General features: G+C 39.1%; 1 protein-coding gene across 1 annotated transcript in view; it reads right to left on the minus strand.

Moving 5' to 3' along the window:
- The window catches only part of COBLL1 (cordon-bleu WH2 repeat protein like 1), a 71,810-nt gene that overhangs the window by 23,713 nt on the left and 29,356 nt on the right, over positions 1 to 18,741 (minus strand). The window contains exons 6-7 of the mRNA XM_036253330.1: positions 18,230 to 18,327; positions 17,880 to 18,116 (exon numbers count right to left, since the gene is read on the minus strand). Of these exons, the coding sequence (XP_036109223.1) occupies positions 17,880 to 18,116; positions 18,230 to 18,327 (335 nt within the window). The remainder of the gene's footprint in view (positions 1 to 17,879; positions 18,117 to 18,229; positions 18,328 to 18,741) is intronic.

The raw sequence follows: 18,741 nt of genomic DNA on the forward strand, positions 1-18,741 counted from the left end.
TTGGCAGGTCTAAACTGAGATCCTGATAACTCCTGCTCTCCCCTCTCCTGTCAAAACTAATCCTGTTCTCATAGTTTTCTGTTCCCATAAAGAGCAAGTCATTCTTCCATTTGTTCAGGCCAGTGACTCTGGGGGTCACTGTCGTGTCCTTTCTCACGCGTCACATTAAGAACATCCTCCTGGCTCATCCAGCTCCACGGCTACCATGGAGCCCAAATCATCGTCAAGGACTTGCTGACTGGACTCTGTGTTCTCATCGCTTCCTCACAGTTCCTTCTCAACATAAAAGGATCCTGTTAACATGGAAGTCAGATTAGGTCACTTTGCTCAAAACCTGCCAATGGTCTCCCAGCTGGCAGAGAACAGCCCAAGTCCTTGCAATGACTCCTAAGGCAATGGACAGCCTGGCCCCTGGCTTCCTCGCCACCTCGTCCCAGGATGAAGCCTTACCGCACCGGCCCCCACGCAGCGCCTCCGTGGTGCCAGGGGTCTCCTGCCCCGGGAGGGTTGCCCTGCTGCTCTCTGCACCTGCAATTCTCTCCAACAACTTAATGTCTCACTCCCTCCTCTTCCTCAGGCCATGTTTCAAATGCCACCTTTTCAATGAGTCCCTCATCGAACCCCAACACTTCCTGTCCCTCTTCTCAGCTGGATCTTTATGAACAGCATTTACTATTCTCTAACAGACCGTATACTTGGCTTCTTTTCCTTGTTTATTGTCTGCTTCCACTGGGGTTGACGAGGAGGGCCGGGGTTTCCCCCTCCTATTTCGCTCACTGCTCTATCTCCAGAACAATGTCTGGCTCATAGAAGTTTCTCAAAATATATTTGTTGAATGAATGCCACGATGAATGAATACTGCCTTCTTCATTTGTAAATAAAAGGACCTGATCAACTTAGACTAGCAGAGGACCCGAGGCTTGGGTCATTTCAATATTTATGAGACAAGGCAAGTATACCTCCAGGAACCAAACTAGTTCACAGGATTTTCTCAGTCTTTGCGCCTTGCTACACACCAAGAAAAATGTAGCCAACATCGCTATTTTGTAATTTTGTAATATTTCTGCTGGAGAGTAAAGGAAGCCTGACCCCCAAAGAGAAAAATGCGAGTTAGTTGTCATCATTGCCAACTGTGTTAGGTCATCTCACAGGAGAAGCAGCAGAGCAAACCACAACTCTCAGTAAAGGCAACTCCTCTTAACAAAGGAGGAAGACCAGGGGGGCTCCGGCTGACCTTATGTGAAGTCTAACCATTAAACTTCGTCCACACCAACAGGCAAAGAGCTGCAGCCACCAACCTCCTCTCCCCTCATTACTCCTGTCCCACCTCCAGAGCGCTTCAGACCTCTCCATAATAAAGCAAGAACAGAGTTCAAGCCTGCCACCCAAACCCAGATTTTGATTCAGAGTCACAACAGCTAATTCCAACTGAATCTGAGGGTCACCTCCACCCACAGTGGGCCTGGGGGGGGGACCTCAATTACTGCTTTGGCTTTTAAAATAATTAGGAGAAGGACCCTCGGCAATACATTAGCTGAGAAAGAAATGTAGTAATGAATGGACATTATTTAAATATCATTTTGAGTAGAATATAAAGTTTAAATAAAAACCTTCTTAATGATATGTCCCTGTGTTCTGAAACTTTCACCTGCTATTTATAAAAGTAACAAATTTAGCAATCATTAGAGAAAAGACCAAAAATACTCCTAAAACAATGTGGCACTTTACTTTTTAAAATCTAATCTAAACATCAAAAGCAATAGATGTCATTTTCTTTCTTGATGCATTTGCTTATGTAAAACCCTATTAAATCATGCCTCATTCCTATCACAGAAGTGTCTCAGTAAGAACAGAGTAGGTGACCAATAAATAATTGTATGAAGTAATGGCAGAATTTGATTTTCTTCCTAATTCTATGCTGAAAACCTGTTTCCCCCTTTAGGTCAGATTTCCAATCACTGCCATTTATTGTTCTTTTCTATTACCTGAGCAAAGCACTCACAACACGAATTTCCCAGATAATAGTATCTGTTCAGGAATTAGAGTTTCCAAATTTTGGTTATGATATAAAAAAAAGCAGACAGCATAGAAATAAAAAAGATACATTTTTGTATACAAAGACTCACAAGGTTATATAAATCTATCCACAACTCAAAGACAGAATAAAATAGGCTCATATATTTCATTTATCACCCTAGAGGTTTTCAAGTAAGCTAACTTGTTGTACAGGATATGTATATTTCTGTGGATTTTATAACTTGATTCCGTGAGATTGATTCCCTTTCCCGCGGTGCGTGTGTATCACGGAAGTCAATGGGCATGTGTTTCTAGAGCTGCAAATGGATCCAGGAGACTGAGAGCAAAGACACTGGGGGAAGAGAACATGCGTGTCTGAGTGATGCCAGGCAGACTCTCACTGTAGAGCCCATGCTGTAATTAATGCTCACAACTTCTAAGCTTATGACAAAAACGTAAATGTAACAATTGGGCCCAAGGCAGGGTTTTCAAGGAATCAGAGTGGCGAGTTTAGATAATCAGAGAAATAATTAGTGACAGGAATATTGCTTTTGTTCTCAGATAGGAGTGATATCAGTGTTAGCATTCAAGGAAATAGCTTAATATAGAGTATGTCTCATTGTCCCCTAAGACAGAGAGGCAACCATTGTGTTTGGTTAACGAGACTGTTAGAAAATAATTTCAATCCGCAAAGCCGCAGCCAAGGAAAGTTAAGGTAATCGAAATCAAAGGTGGAGTTATTTTGTGTTAACTCAAAAATGTCACTAAAAAGTGGACGAATCCCTGGGCCTTGAGAAGGGGATGTTCTATATCTGTGGCAAACATATCTTTCTTGGGAAAAAGCCTGAAGGAAAAGAAAGAAAATCTCAGAAGATCTAAAAGTTTCTAAATCCATTGTAGGCAAGAAAATGTCTGTGTACTGAGGGCTACGCGAATACACTTGTCTAGCATACAACATTGGAGAGGGTCCTAACCCAAGAACAACTACTGTTAGAAAGCAAACGTGCTAAACTACCACAGTTACTTCAATGAATACATCATGAGTTCTTATATAAAATGTTAAAAGCAGAAAGAGAAAAGGCAAGGAAGGCCACCAATGCCTAACCGGCAGCATTCTTTAAAAAAAAATTTTTTTTCCTTAATTGGTTTTAGAGAGGAAGGGAAAGGGAGAGAGAGACAGAAACATCGATGAGAAAGAACACTGACTACCTCCTTCATGTCTCCCACTGGGGATCAGGCCCACAACCTGGGCATGTGCCCTGCGTGGGTCGATGCTCAACCACTGATCCATACCAGCCAGGCACCAGCAGCATTCTTAAATCCCCTTTTTTTTCTGTATACTTTAGAAGTACACGCCTAATAGTCTCCAAACAGTTCCACCCTTGCAATACTGAGGGTTGACCTGCCCAGTAAATCCGAGCGTGCATCTGTCTAACTGGAGAGGCTTCCAGAGGGTTTGCAAGTTGGAAGGCAGCCCAGGGTAATCGTTACCAAACAAATGAGCTTTGGAGACAATGCCCGGGAGGGCGCGCGGCATTCGCTGTGGCTGAAACCTTCAGCCTCCTCACCTAAGGCAGAAAAGTAAGAGTGCCTACCTCCAAGGGGAGGGAAGTTTCAGTGAAATAGCACAGGGCCTAGTATACAGTAGCAATCCACAAATATTACCTAATATGTTGCACACGATTGGTCTATTTTAAAGTATGTGAAAGTGATCTGTAAGTAAAATAAGCAAATTATAGTTATAGAGTAAAAAATATGCATAAAGGAGGTGTTTATTCTATAATTGTGCTTTTTATTTTTTTATTTTTAGGGACTTCGAATATATATATATACACACACACACACACACACACACACACACACATGTATATATATATTTGCATTTATCTTCAGATAGAGCAGTAGGGAGAGAGAGAGGGAGAAAGAAACATCGATGTGAGAGAGAGACACATCAAGTGGCTGCCACCCACATGACCCCAACCTGGGCCATGGACAAACTGCAACCGAGGTACGTGCCCTTAGCGGGAACTGAACCTGGGACTCTGGTCCACGGGCCAGCGCTCTAACCGCTGAGCCAAACTGGCCAGGGCATTTGTGCTTTTTCTTTAGTGATGAGTCCTATTAGAGTTAGTCTCGGGTATAATAAACCTTAAAACCCGACAGCATCCAACATTCGGGAACTGGAGATTAAGTCACTGCATACACATTCTGTATAATTCACTTGAGTAAAAACTACCCTTTAAGTCACCTCAGGCAGCTTCCTCATACCTTAAAGAAACTGCCCCGCCGGTGTGGCTGAGTGGTTGAGCACTGAGCCATGCACAAAGAGGTCACGGTTTTGACTCCCGGTCAGGGCACATGCCCAGGTTATGGGCCAAATCCCTAGTGGGGGGCATGCAGGAGGCGGCCAATCAATGTTCTATCATTGAGGTTTCTCTCTCTCCTTCTCCCTCTCCCTTCCTTTCTCTCTAAAATCAATAAAGAAAAAAAAAAAGAAAAGAAAAAGAAATTAAATAAAACCTAATATTTAACATCAGTTGGTTAAATTTTAGTGAAGGGTACATGGTATACAAATTTGAAATGTTTCATTAACTTAATGTGAAAAACTGAAATGAAAGAATTGCTTAGAATGGTCTTTGGCTTTTCCCACCAAGCTACATTTCCTTTGGTCAGATTTTAAAATTTTGAAATTTTATAAAAGGAGTCGAGATTAAATTATTTTTAATTTATTTTTAAAAAGGAGTCGAGATTAAATTATTTTTAAGTCCAAAGGGTTTACAAACCAAGAAAACAGCAAGGCGTCTGCTTACTATGGGGAAAACTCTTTGGTTAATAATTTGAGATAGTCAATATTTACTCTAGTTAGAGTCACTAAATCTGCTTGCCACTAGCAAAAACTGCACCTCTAACAGGAATGCTTATCATGAAATTTTATGGTCTGTGAAAGGAAAATACTATGCAGATAAAAAAGAATACTCTAGTGTAAACGGCAAGGTCAAGTTGCAAACCATGCCAGAGAGTTAATCCCTGAGAATTCACAACCAGATCAGAATTCACTGGTTCAAAATGGAACAAAATTTAGCTGAAGAAAATAGAATTGAATGGCATTCAACAGATTTACTGAGTATGAGCTCTGTACTAGTTATTAGATCACTTATTAATCACAGTTGAATTGTAAGATGTGGGTCATTTAAACCAATATATTCCAGATAAAAGAGTTAAATGAAAGAATACAAATAGAAAAATAAAAAAATAATTTGAATGAAAGGATGAAAATACAATGGCCCAATTTCAATAATACTGTTAAATGTTTCTATTAGAAGCTTTTGGCTTTTTATTTCTGTTTATAATATGATTTCCATGTGTGGAAAGGGGGGGGGGTTAAAGGAAAGAACCTAAGCAATCCCTTAAAATTGTCTGAAAATTCATATATATCTTTTTCTTCTTAAGGGACAGACTCACATTACCATTCTCCAACCTTGACATTCTCAATAAATGCTACAAAATATTATTAAATATTTTATAATTGGCATTAGCTATATCTAATTTAGTAGGAATTATATCCCTATGACTGAAACTTTTGTATCACTGAAGGTCTTTGTATATAATTCTCTTAACTCTTGATGGAAGAATTCTAGCATATTTTTACAACTTAGACAAGTTGATTTTCTTCCACTTCAAAAATAAATTTATTATAATAAATGTGGTATAGAAGTATGAGGTATTATTTTAAAATTGCAAAATTGGTACAGCTGTGAAAGCAAGATTTTTGTCACAACAAAATCATTTTTATTATTAGTTTGACCATAAAATTAGGATGATATCACATGAGATACAAACAATGCACACGTTAATGAGGAAAAACAGAAAGAAAAAAAAATCACTGTAAATCCAACTCAGGTTGCCTCACAGGCATTTGAGTGTCCCACCTTTTACGTATCTTTTATACCTCTTTATACACACACATGCACGCATGTGTATTCTGGTTTGTGATAGATAAAAGCATACATGCCAGTTTCTTTGTTTGTTCATGATTATCTTTAAAATAAAATGCTATCTTTTGATGGGGCCAGGGCAATTTATTTTGCTGCTCTGATTCTCCTTGTTCTATACCCTTTCTCTTTTTAGTAGTACTTCCTTCTAGCTCCCCTCAAAACTAGAATTTATGTATTCTATTTTTTTGTTCTCTAATACTAACCTGTTTTAAGATTTTTCATGGATAGCACGGAAAGTCTTAGCCTCCTAAGGTCACCTTAGATTAAGAAAAATCATATCATATGAAAGTGAAGGGGTTTAAGAAGTAGGGGTGACAGTTCAGGTACCAGTTGACTGTAATTACAGAAAGGAAAATGGGCCCAGAGCTCCTAAACCCACACTATGTAAGCATTCACCTATGGTGCCATTTTTAAGGGTGTTCCCTTAATCTACCAAAATGAATGCTATGAAAGGCAGCAATGAGATCAGAGCTGGATTCATTTATTGATGTCTACACACCACCACCACTTGTACTTTGTGCCTTTTGGGGGTACCATCTAAAATCAAACTCCTTCATAAGAATCTGAAGTGATTGAGCTTGCCACCAGATTTCTCTCAAAATCATCTAATTTTGAACTCATCATTAGCCATTGATAACATCTGTATCCTCTGGTTAACAAACTCATTCACCTGTGCATATATCGTTCTCAAACGTTCTATCTTCTACCTCTCTTTCCAAATTACTTTGGTTGACTTTTGTGTTATAGCCAGGAGTTGAGGTAGAAGACTGTCAATGTTCATGGGTTTAAAAATTCTCAGAAGAGTAATACCAGGACTGTCTGATCAACACTGATCAAACCACAGGTCTATGCAACAAAGTACTTTCATTTCTTAAAGGGCAACTTTAAAAGACAACAAAAGAATAAAATAATTTTATATAATATTAGAGTTCAAAGAGACTTTTTGAAATTTAGTTACAAAGCCTTACTCCACAGAGGAGAAATCCAAGCCATAAAGAAGTTCAATGGCTCGTTCAGGTAGAAGATGAAAAAGACAACGAGAAAAATGACAACGACAAACAAGAATTTAATAGACCTATTAGGAGAATCCAAAACTCTCTCTCCAGCCAGGCTAGGGCTTCTTCTGCCACAATAGACAGCCTTCTCCATTCACATTTTAAAAAAGAGCCCCGAAACGTCACAACCTGCATTATACCCTTGCAAGATTTTTACATTTCTCTTCCTGAAGCAATTTGTGCTTTCATTTCACCAACCCCACACTACTTTGAGATAGCATATAACCAAGTCTTATTAGCAATAATCCCTTAAACCATGTTTTTAAATGCCCAAAGATGAAGGTCTAACTCAGTAGTACATCTTGATTAGAAAAAAAAAGACAAGATGAGTCAGGAGTAAGCAGAGCTCAGGATCAAGTTAAAAGGACAGAGGGTGGTGGTGACCGTGGTTTTCTGTGGTCACAGTGGTCAAGATAGAGGTGTCTAGGGGCAGGGTAGGAAAATGCTGAAGATCCACAGGTTAGCTGAGTTTAGAGCCTCAACCAGAGTCAAGTAGCAATCACAGAACAAGCTGGGACCAACTCAGTTCATCCCAGAAAGGAAGCCAAAGCTGTTTATGGCAGGTATTATCCTAATGATCCACAGTTTTATTATCGTGGCTCCAAAATCAGGCCTGCTTCTCTCTGCTTTGGCCTCTGCTAATATATGCGGCTGGTTACCAGTGAAAGGCAAGCCTTCCCCATGAGATCCCAAGTGTTACAGGGTAGAAAGACTAAATCCACTTCATACTATGAGAGCTTGTAAAGAAAGACTCCTAACATTGATTATTTTCAGTGATATTTTAACTCAGTATGCTCTTTGGAGAGGCACATCTTTTGTGTACCAATATAAGGAAGAGAAATCCATACCCATTTCAAAATCAGCCTATTGTTTCTTTAAAAGTACTGTTCTTTAATATTTAATGACTTTATAACGAACATAGTCCTTTACATTAAGGTCAAAGGTAAAGCTGGCAGAAACCTACAAAGTAAAGGCTCAGAGGATTGTTGTGAGCATTAAATAAGCATTGTGCTCAGAACCTTGTCAGAAACACTAGTAAGCGCTACTACGTAAGTACTAATCATTATTTTCACTACTGTGGTTATGAATCTTTGAAAATCTGATGAAAAATACAGTGACAAAGTTTACCTTATATTTGGGAAAGCTTAAAAGAGGAAGCAGATTGAATGTTGTACAGTGTTGATGCATTTCTCTACTGAATGAAACAAGTCATATTTCTGGAAGTATAGACAGCTGTATCCCATATATCAAACTGAAAATGCCATGACAACTACTGTTCCTAGGCAACTGTAGAATTATGTGTGTGGTCCACTTTCTATATAATAAATATAAGTGGAAAGCGGAAGGGAAATCAAATGTTATGTGGAGACAAAACTAAAAGGAGGTATATTACTTAAAGATTACAAATATATGCTCTATTACGACAACCTTAATGACTGTGTAAAACTAGGATTAAACTCATTAAGGGAAACTAAGATCAAATATATACTAGCACCTTTCATAAACATATGACAATCTATCACCAGCTTGTAAACCATGTGAAATATTAAAAGATAGAATTGGGTAAAAGATGAATGACGTCAAACATTTTTTAAAAACAATGAAATCAGTTGTCAAAAAAGTAACACAAGTATTAAATTTCACTTGCATAATACTAGATGGCAAAGTATTTCAATTTCTCAATATTTGAGTGTTTGTCTGCAAAACAAGACCAAATGAAAGCCCAAACAAGATAATCCCTTACTGTGTTTTTACCCAAAGAGAACATCCTGAAGAAAATGAGGTACAGCCCAGCTGGTGTGGCTCAGTGGTTGAGCATCGACGCTTGCACCAAGAGGTTGCTGGTTTGATTCCCTGTTAGGGCATATGGCCAGGTTGTGGGCCCAATCCCCAGTGAGGGGCATGCAGGAGAAGGGCAATCAATGTTCTCGCTCATCAATGTTTCTCTCTCTCTATCCTTTCCTCTCTCTCTAAAATCAATAAAGAAAAAAAAAATTTTTACTAAGAAAATTAGTTACCATGCTAGTCACCTGGGCAAAGCTGCTCCCTGTTACACAGACACATAATTCCAAGCGGTAAAGCCACACCAAATGTGCAAAAGGAAAGAATTCCCTCAAAGGTTCTGGGAATTCTATGGGTCAAGATTACGCACAACTTTTATTCAACTTTCTTCCCGTTCTTCAAATGTAAAATAGGGTTAAAAGGCTAATTTGTCACTAATACCAGGACATCCTTTGGACACTACTTTTATTAAAAGCGCTTTTCACACATACTTGGTTGCAGATACAATGCAGAAACTGGACTTCTGAACTAAATTTCAATCCCAGAATTCTAGGTCATTTTCAATACTAGTCAATGTCATTGTGTCTGTCTCTGTCATGTGTGAAATAAATAACAATCTTATGTAAATAACTATATGCATATAATCTTATTGTACATAATTATATACATTTCATGCAATACGCTTCATGCACATAACAGCAGAAGCCAACTAGGATGTAGGCTGTGACACAGGAGGCATTTCAAATCTTTAGGCAGAATTACAGTCACATAATGCTCAAGAAGTACCAAGAAAAACTGCCAGGAAATTTCAAACTGGCTAGTTTTCTTCTCCAAGTGAACATTTCTATAGAAGACAGTACAGACCCCTTTGTAAGGAAAAAGGCTATCATGTATAAGGAAATCATGTGAAAGAGAACGCAGAGAAATTTAGGGTGCCAAAAGGACACTGTGGCAAAAACAGAAAACTGGGTGGTCTTTGAAACATGCTTTAGGTGGAGAAATCGTGTTAGATGCAGTAATGTTTCAGAAAACAAGGTTCGGATATATTATTTTACTAACTTGGATCTTCAACGAAACCCTCTTTGGAAACCGCACAATTGGTTGCCAAATTTAGCTGAAAAAATCAACAGCCTTTCATGTGAATAGTTTCAGTTTCTTTATTTTCAGTTGAAGCTCCAAGATCACTTTCTGAGTACCTTAATTTGCCAGTACTGAGAAATGTCTCAGAAGAATGAGGTAAATTATTAAATACACACATCCAAAAGTAGAAAATAGATGTTGTTGACAGAATTTTTTCCAAGCTACAGATAGAATGACTTGTCCCTAAATCTGTCTAAGGCAAACATAATACCAATGACTACTTAAAAGAACACTGAAATGAAATAAAAGCTCAAAATGAATACAGTTGTGCTAATTATAAATCATTTTGTTATGCATTCCTGTTATTTATCTCTTTAACTCTATTTTTTTGGCATTTCACCCACAAGAGATAAACATTTTCTATTTCTAATATAATGTAACTATTCCAATATTTTCTTTCTGCTTTATTAAAGGATGCTTGCTGTGGGGGGTGGAGGGAGGATTAGAAAAATCAGAATGCTGTAGTTCTGTTAAACAGCGCACCCTTGTGGTTTACTTCCTAAACTAAAAATTACAGGATAATGTATCCAATATTCTCCATGGACTTGGAAATGATTTTTTCACTTTTTTCCAGTTGTTTTTCCTAGCTTGCCAAAATTTTCTATTATTAAAAATAATGTCTTTTAAAAGTTTTTAATTAAAAACTAAATTGTTAAAATAGATATAAAATGTCTACAGTGATAACGACTATCTTTGATTTTAAATTAAAAACAAACAAGCAGTAAAATTCACCCATAAACTTACAGTTCTAAATTTCCTGAATATTTGCATCTGGCTATATAAACAACTTCAGTTCAGAGGTCAAATTTATTTCTGTGCATTATGTCATATTCACTACATTTTAGTTATTTGTCCTTAATCTTTCAATGCATCCTTGCCAAAATTATATCTTTTTTGCAAAAGCTTAAGAAAAATATTGCTGTTGGCACGTCAATGGGAGGGATTTATACAGGCTGATCAGCTGCAAGGACTGGCTGTGCCCACTGCCCACTGGCCTCTGACTACCTTGCAGGATCGGCTGTGCAGGGCCCACCACACAGAGCAGGACTGACTTCATCAGGGCTCCGGTACCCACTGAGTCCACTCCCTGAGTGTGCTGCTTGTGGAGGTGGTCGGGTGGTGGTGCTTCGATGTAGACTGAAGCTGTCCCCTGGGAGTGCTGCTGTGGGGCAAGGGCGGCCACTGCCTGTGTTCTACCTGGGGCCACCAGGTATTAGCTACATAGTGATCTGCTGATGGCTGCTTCTTGTGCTGGGTTTAGAGGTGCCCAGGCAAAGCCAAGCTGTGAACCAACGCTGGCTATTTCTGGTGCGCAGCCTGGGGACACCTAGTGAGAGGTAGGGGGCTCGCTGAAGTCAGATGCTGCTTGTTTGAGAGAATTTAAGAAAGTGTGAAGCATGAGCCAAGACAAGCCATTCCTATGGTAAAGCCACTGGAAACAGCTTGGGTGGGCCGGAAAGTTGGGTGGGGCAGGGCCTCAGGGAATCACCAAGGTGGGGCAAACAGGATGAGCCAGGTTGCTGGAGTCCCAAATATGACACCCTTCTGCCTGCCCCGAGGGGGAAGGGCTCACCAAAGGAACAACCAACGGCCTCCACCATCATGTCTGTCCAGGAGAAAGCTGCCTCTCCAGCTCTCGCCCCAATGCCAAACAACTCAGTTCTTCCCTGTAGGTCTCTGGTGCCTTTCAAGCTGCCTTCCCCATGCTGGAACATAAAGGGAGTGAGTCTGAGTAAATATGTGTTTGGGCCCTTTAAGAGAAACTGCCTGGGACTCCAGAAACCTCAGCCTCCCTCAGCCTCAATCTCCACTGGTTTTCAAAGCCAGAATTTATGGGGATTCTCTTCCTGACAATGGAACCCTGAGCTGGGGTGCCTGATACGGGGTGGAGACTCCTTGCTACTCAGGGAGGACTTTCCTAGCCGAAGTATCCCTCCTGATTTTCTATCCATCACATGTGGATGTGGGACCAGCCATTCCACACCTCCACCCCTCCTACCAGTCTCAATGTGGCTTCTCCTTTAATTTCGTAGGTATAGGACTTCCAATCAGCTCCATTTCAGGCAGTTCTGAATGATGGTCCACATGAGGGGTACACCTCGAGGGCCCAGCTGGGGTGACCAGGAAGTCTGTGCCACTGGACCCCAAAGGAGGCCTTCTTACAATAGGCCACCCTATAAAGCCTAGAAGACACAGAAACTCTACCTAATACATAGAAACAAACACAGGGAGGCAGCTAAAATGAGGAGACCAAGAAACATGTCCCAAATGAAAGAACAGAACAAAATGCCAGCAAAGAACTAAATGAAACAGATAAGCAATCTAACAGATTCAGAATTCCAGACACTGGTTAAAAGGATGCTCAAGGAACCTAGTGAGAATTTCAAGGAACTTAGTGAGGACTTCAATGGCATTAAAAAGGACCAGTCAGAAAGGAAGGATGCACTAACTGAAATAAAGAATAATTTACAAAGAATCAATAGTAGAGTAAGTGAAGCCAAGAAGCAAATCATTGATTTGGAATATAAGGAAGGAAAAACACCCAATCAGAACAAAGAATCCAAAAAAATGAGGATAGTGTAAGGAGCCTCTGGGAAAATTTCAATTGTAGGAACATTCGCATCACGGGGGTGCCCGAAGGAGAAGAGAGAGAGCAAGAAACTGAAAACCTATTTGAAACAATAATGACAGAAAGCTTCCCTAACTTGATGAAGGAAACAGACATACAAGTCCAGGAAGCAAAGAGAGTCCCAAACAAGATGAACCCCAAGAGGTCCACACCAAGACATGTCATCATCAAAACGCAAAAGGTTAAAGACTAAGAGAGAATCTTAAAAGCAGCAAGAGAAAAGCAGTTACCTACAAAGGAGCTCCCATAAGACTGTCAGCCAATTTCTCAAAAGAAATTTGTAGGCCAGAAAGAGATATTCAAAGTGAGGGATAACAACGACCTACAACCAAGATTACTTCATCCTGCAAAGCTAAAATTTAGAATCGATGGACATATAAAGAGTTTCTGGAAAAGAAAAAGCTAAAGGAGTTCATCACCACCAAAACAGTATTATATGAAATGTTGAAGGGTCTTCTTGAAGAAGAAGAAGATAAAAAATATGAACAATAAAATGGCAGGAAATACACATCTATCAACAATTGAATCTACAAACAAAATGAATAAGCAGAACAGAAACAGACTCATAGATACAGAAAATTTTTTGTTGGATGACAGATAGGTTGGGAGGATGGGTGAAAAAGGTAAAGGAATTAGGAAGTACAAATTGGTTGTTAGACTGACAAACCTCAAAAGGAAGAGGGGAGGGAAGAGATAAACCAAAGAATTTCTAAGCAAACATGCATAACCAATGGACACAGATGAGAGTGTGAGGAAGGCAGGAGGGGTGGAGGAGTGGGGAAAGGGGGTAATGGTGAAAAAGGGGGGGGCACCTGTAATTCATTCAATAATAAAGATAAGTTTAAAAGGAAGAAAAAATTATTTTTAAAGAACATAAGAGATAAGTGTTGGCAAGGATGTGGGGAAAAAGGGAACCCTCGTGATTACTGGGAAATGTACACTGGTACCGTCATTATAGAAAACAGTATGGAGGTTCCTCAAATAATTAAAACTACGATATGATCCAGCAACCCCACTTCTGGGTATGTATCCAAAGGAAATGAAAACAGGATATTGACGAGATCCCTTCATTTACATGTTTAATGCAGCATTCTTCACAATAGAGAAGACAGGGGAAATAACCTAAGTGTCTATGTATGGATGAATGCATAAAGAAGATGTGATACATACATATATGTATGTATGTGTGTGTGTGTGTGTATGCATGAATACATACACAATAGAATATTATTCAGCCATGAGAAAGAAGGAAATTCTGCCATTTGTGACAACATGGATCATGGATGGAGCTTAAGGACAATGCAAAATTAAATAAGCCAGACAGAGACAGACAAATACTGCATGGTATCACTTATATGTGGAATCTAAAAAAGTCAAACTCATAGCAAAAGTCAAACAGAGAGCAGAAAAGGTTGCCGGGGGTGGGAGTGGCGAGGTGGGGGGAAGAAATAGGAAGAGTGTGGTAAAATAGGACTAACTTTAGCTGTAAGATGAATAAGGTCTGAGGACCTAATGTAAAACATGGTGACTTTAGTGGATAACAGTTACATAATTGAAATTTGCTAAAAGAGAACTTAAATACTCTTACAGAGAGAGAGATATGTGAGGTGATAGATATGTTAATTAACTAGATGGTGGGAATTCTTTCACAATGTACACGTATTTCAAATCACCACATTGTACGTTTATTTATGAAAAAAATTTTTTTTTCTGCCCTGGCCGGTTTGGCTCGGCAGTTAGAACGTCGGCCTGTGGTCCAGAGAGACCCGGGTTCAGTTCCTGCTAAGGGCGTGTACCTCGGTTGCAGTTTGTCCCTGGCCCTGGTTGGTTGTGCGGGTGGCAGCCAGTCAATGTGTCCCCTTTACGTCGATGTTTCTCTCTCTCTCTCTCTCTCTCTCTCTCTCTCTCTCTCTCTCTCTTCCTCTCTCTCCCTCCCACTGAATCTGAACAAAAAATGGAAGAATGTCCTCGGGTGAGGATTAAAAAAAAAAAAATTTTTTTCTTTATTGATTTTTAAAGAGAGAGAAAGGGAGAGAGATAGAAACATCAATGAGAGAGAACATCGATTGGCTGCCTCCCACATGCCCCACACTGGGGATCAAGCCCACAACCTGGGCATGTGCCCTGACCAGAAATTGAACTGGTGACCTCTTGGTGCATAGGTCAATGCTTAACCACTGAGCCACATTGGCTGGGCTCACAATGTACTTTTTAAATATCTTACAATTTTGTCAATTATTCCTCAATAGAGTTTAAAAGAAAGAAGAATGAGAGAGAAAGAAAAAATAAAGGAAAAAACAAAGACAGAAAGAGTAGAACCCCCACCCCCACCCCCGCAATACTGTGATCTCACCTCTAGATCCTTAACTTGATTACATCTACAAAAATCTATTCCTAAATAAAGTCACATTCACAGGGTGCTGGGAGTTAGGATTGGGATATAGCTTTTGGGGGGACACTATTCAAGCCATTAGTTAATAGCTCAACAAAGAACAGATGTCTCTAAAAGAGCACAGTAAATATAGGCTAACACCATGGATTCAAGTACTTCCAAATTTAGAAAATGGGTAAGGAAGTAATGTCAAGAAAAATAAATAAATAAATAAAGAGAGCTGGTTATCAGAAGAGAATGAGGATCAAAGAAGAGAGGGAAAAAGACAAAAACAAAAAAACAATCAAGGCCAGGGGCTCATCTATTACATGTAATATGGCCAAGAAGTCAAAGAAATAAGTGCTGAGATGCCTAAATAGGCATGAATTCACATGAACATACGTGTGCACACGGACACACACTCACAAAGAGAACCACAGCTTAATCGTTAAGAAGTTTTATAATGAATAAATAAAATACAGTTCTTCAGCTTCTCTAGGGAAAAACAAATAACCCTTGGTCCTGCTGAACAATGCATCAAAGAACTATCCAGATGGCCAGATCAAAAGAAAAACTTTAATTAGAAATTGTATAAAGATGTCTAGTTTGCCAAAGGCAATATACTAAAAAATAAAAGATTATTTAACATGGGCCCACCAACTGGTTATAGACTAGAGGATGTGAATGGAAAAAAAAAGCTTTTGATGAGGTCACTGGTAATACAGCCTAGAATATTTTTTTTATTGTTAATCCTCACCTGAGAATATTTTCCCATTGATTTTTAGAGCGAGTGGAAGAGAGGGAGGGAGAGAGAGACACTGATTGGTTGCCTCCTGCACAACTCCCACCGGCATCAAACCTGAAACCCAGGTACATGCCCTTGACTGGGAATCAACCTAAGACCCTTCAGTCCACGAGCTAACACTCAACCACTGAGCCAAACTGGTCAGGGCCAGCCTAGAAATTTTTTAAGAAGCAGACTATTAGAAAGACAACATAGACCTCTTTGAGATCCAATCACAGGAAGTTTATTGGAATAGATTGGATGAGGACAGCTGGAATAAAGATTTGTGAGTAATGGCTAAGATTTATTTCTCTATGAAGAAAAAGACAGACATTGATAGTTATTCAAGAGTATCAACAACTCCTATAATGTAGTTTTATGGTAAGTAAAAATAGAAAACAATCCTGAAAATGCTGCTATCTTTTAAATGATTTACTAGGAAGAAATTGTAAGGGGGTTACAACCAAAACACAAAGTCTTTGGGGACCCTCTCTTGGCCTCTGCTTCTTACTCGGTTTCCCTTTTTCTTGGTCCCGCCCAGGCTGGCCATAGGTTTCACATTTTGCATCTCTGAACAGGGTTTCTGTTGCCCGACGAGTGCACCCCACATACTTTAAGACTGACCCCAAGAATCACCTGTTCTGTGACACCATCCAACTACCAAGCAGCTGCCCTGGAAATCTTGTTAGTAAATGGTTGTATCATTTGAAAAATTGATTATCCTTCTGATTTGTAAGATGAAATTTTATACCATAATCATTAGACAACAGAATCTTAATAGAGATAATAAAAAGCTTAATAAAAATAATAGCTTATTAGATGATTTCCGAAGTAACTGAGTTTAAGCATTTTTTGTTCATTTCTATTTGAGTAGCTATTTACTCTCTAAAGATACATAAGATAAATTACAATTCAAATCTCCAGTTATCATTTTTTTAAGTTAAGAAAGCACAGAGATATTCATTAGTTTGTTGGGAAGTGTAAAATTACCTCAGCATTGAATTTAATAAGCTTCCAAGGGGGAATCATACCCTTCACCTAAATATAGAAAATGTCTCAGTATCTCAAATATTTCAAAATAAAATCTGCTCTTAAAGTTACTTAAATCATTTGTCTGATTAAAAGCAACAAAATATATGGCCTGATGTTCAATTACATTTACTTAGAACTTCATTTACAGTCCACATGAATAAAGCAAGAAAAGCAGAGGTTTGGTTTTATGGGCACAAAGAGTAGTTTTGCAAATAGATTTCTACAAAACAGCATCATTCAAGAAAAATTGGGATTAAAGAGAAGCAATAATAAGAAAGTATAGGGAAAAGGTACACCTAGAACCATGCTTTGAACATAAAAATGTACACAAGTATCTGCAATATATTTTTTTAAAAACCTGTAGAGTATCTACGTACCAGGCAGACACCGGTATATGTCCCCTGCAACTCTCTGAGTAAAGCCAAAAAAATATATCTAGTTAGAAACTCATGAAAGTTACACAAAGATTGTGTTGCTGTTAAAAAAAAACGTTACACAAAAATAGGTATTTCCATTCTTCATATATACAAGCAAGAGCCTCTGGTTGGGCTTTCACAGACCAGCGCTTTAAGGTTTATGGATGATTTATTTGCTTGAAGGTGAAAGCTACTTAAAATTGATCTATTTCTTCTTTTTTTCTTTATCCCCACCCGAGGACATTTTTTGCATTTATCTTCAGATAGAGCAGGAGGGAGAAAGGGAGGAAGAGAGAATCATCGATGTGAGAGAGACACATCAGTGGTCGACACCCACACGACCCCAACCAGGGCCGGGACGAACTGCAACTGAAGTACGTGCCCTAAGTGGGAACTGAACCCGGGACTCTCTGGTCCAGGGACCGACGCTCTAATCGCTGAGCCAAATCGGCCAGGGCGATCTATTTATTCTTCATTGCATCACAGAACTGTACATATATGGAGAACCTCTTCCCAGTATTAATCTTATTAGTAACTATTTATTCACCCTATTACATATTAGTAACTGTTTACTAACCTTGTGGAAAAAGACAAGCTAGGTAAGCGGAAAAATAGATGGTCCTGTGCCCTACCCTGACACAAAACAAAAACGTACACACCTTATCTGTTTCATCCACGCTCATGGATTTCATCATACAAGAAGCTGGCCTCTCATGGACGTGAGCAAGGTTCTGGGGGATGCTCTGAGATGCTGGCATTGGAGGCAAGGGAGCCCGCCTCTTCTTGGGTGCGTCCGACGGCAGGGTGTTTGAAGTGTATGTTTTGGAAATGGTATTGGACCTTGTAAAAGTTGGACGATTATTACTCACTAGAGGGGTTGCTGGGGCACTTGCAGTCTAATAAAAAATGAAAAGGCAAAATCTCTATGTAAACTCAAGATATAAAAAGCTCATGCGATGAAAAACAAATTAGAAGAATCTTATAAAATGATAAATAAGGCAATACTTACTTGATCCCGCCTTTTCTTACTGCGCTGAAAAAAGCTGAAAAACTTTTTATTTTCTTTCTCCTTCATAATGTCTAAGTTTTGTGCTATTTGGCAGGATTCTAAAATAGGAAAACAAACAAACAAACAAAAAACCGCCTTTTTGTATGCAGGGTTGTATGTCCACCTCCAAGATTGCTCTCAATTACTTTCCCTTGAAAAATATATCTAGTTATAAAAGCTACTATTTATGGACTACTATGAACCATGCAGTCTACTAGGCACCTTATATCTTATAAGTCTCAAAGTAGGAGGTAAATTTCGTATCATTGTTCCTATTTCACAGCAGAGGAAACTGAAGCCTAGAGAAACTAAAACACTCGTGGCCAATAATCAAGTAACTACAGAGCTATGACAAACTCAGTTCTTTGTGACTCGAAGTCTGTGTTCCATAAACAATTACCATTTCAAAGTAATAAACATTTCAAAGTAAAAAGTTTCAAGTTAAATGACATAAAATTGCTATATACAGCTTT

The sequence above is a fragment of the Molossus molossus genome, unplaced genomic scaffold (genome assembly GCF_014108415.1).
Source record: "Molossus molossus isolate mMolMol1 unplaced genomic scaffold, mMolMol1.p scaffold_m16_p_11, whole genome shotgun sequence".
NCBI lineage: Eukaryota > Metazoa > Chordata > Mammalia > Chiroptera > Molossidae > Molossus > Molossus molossus.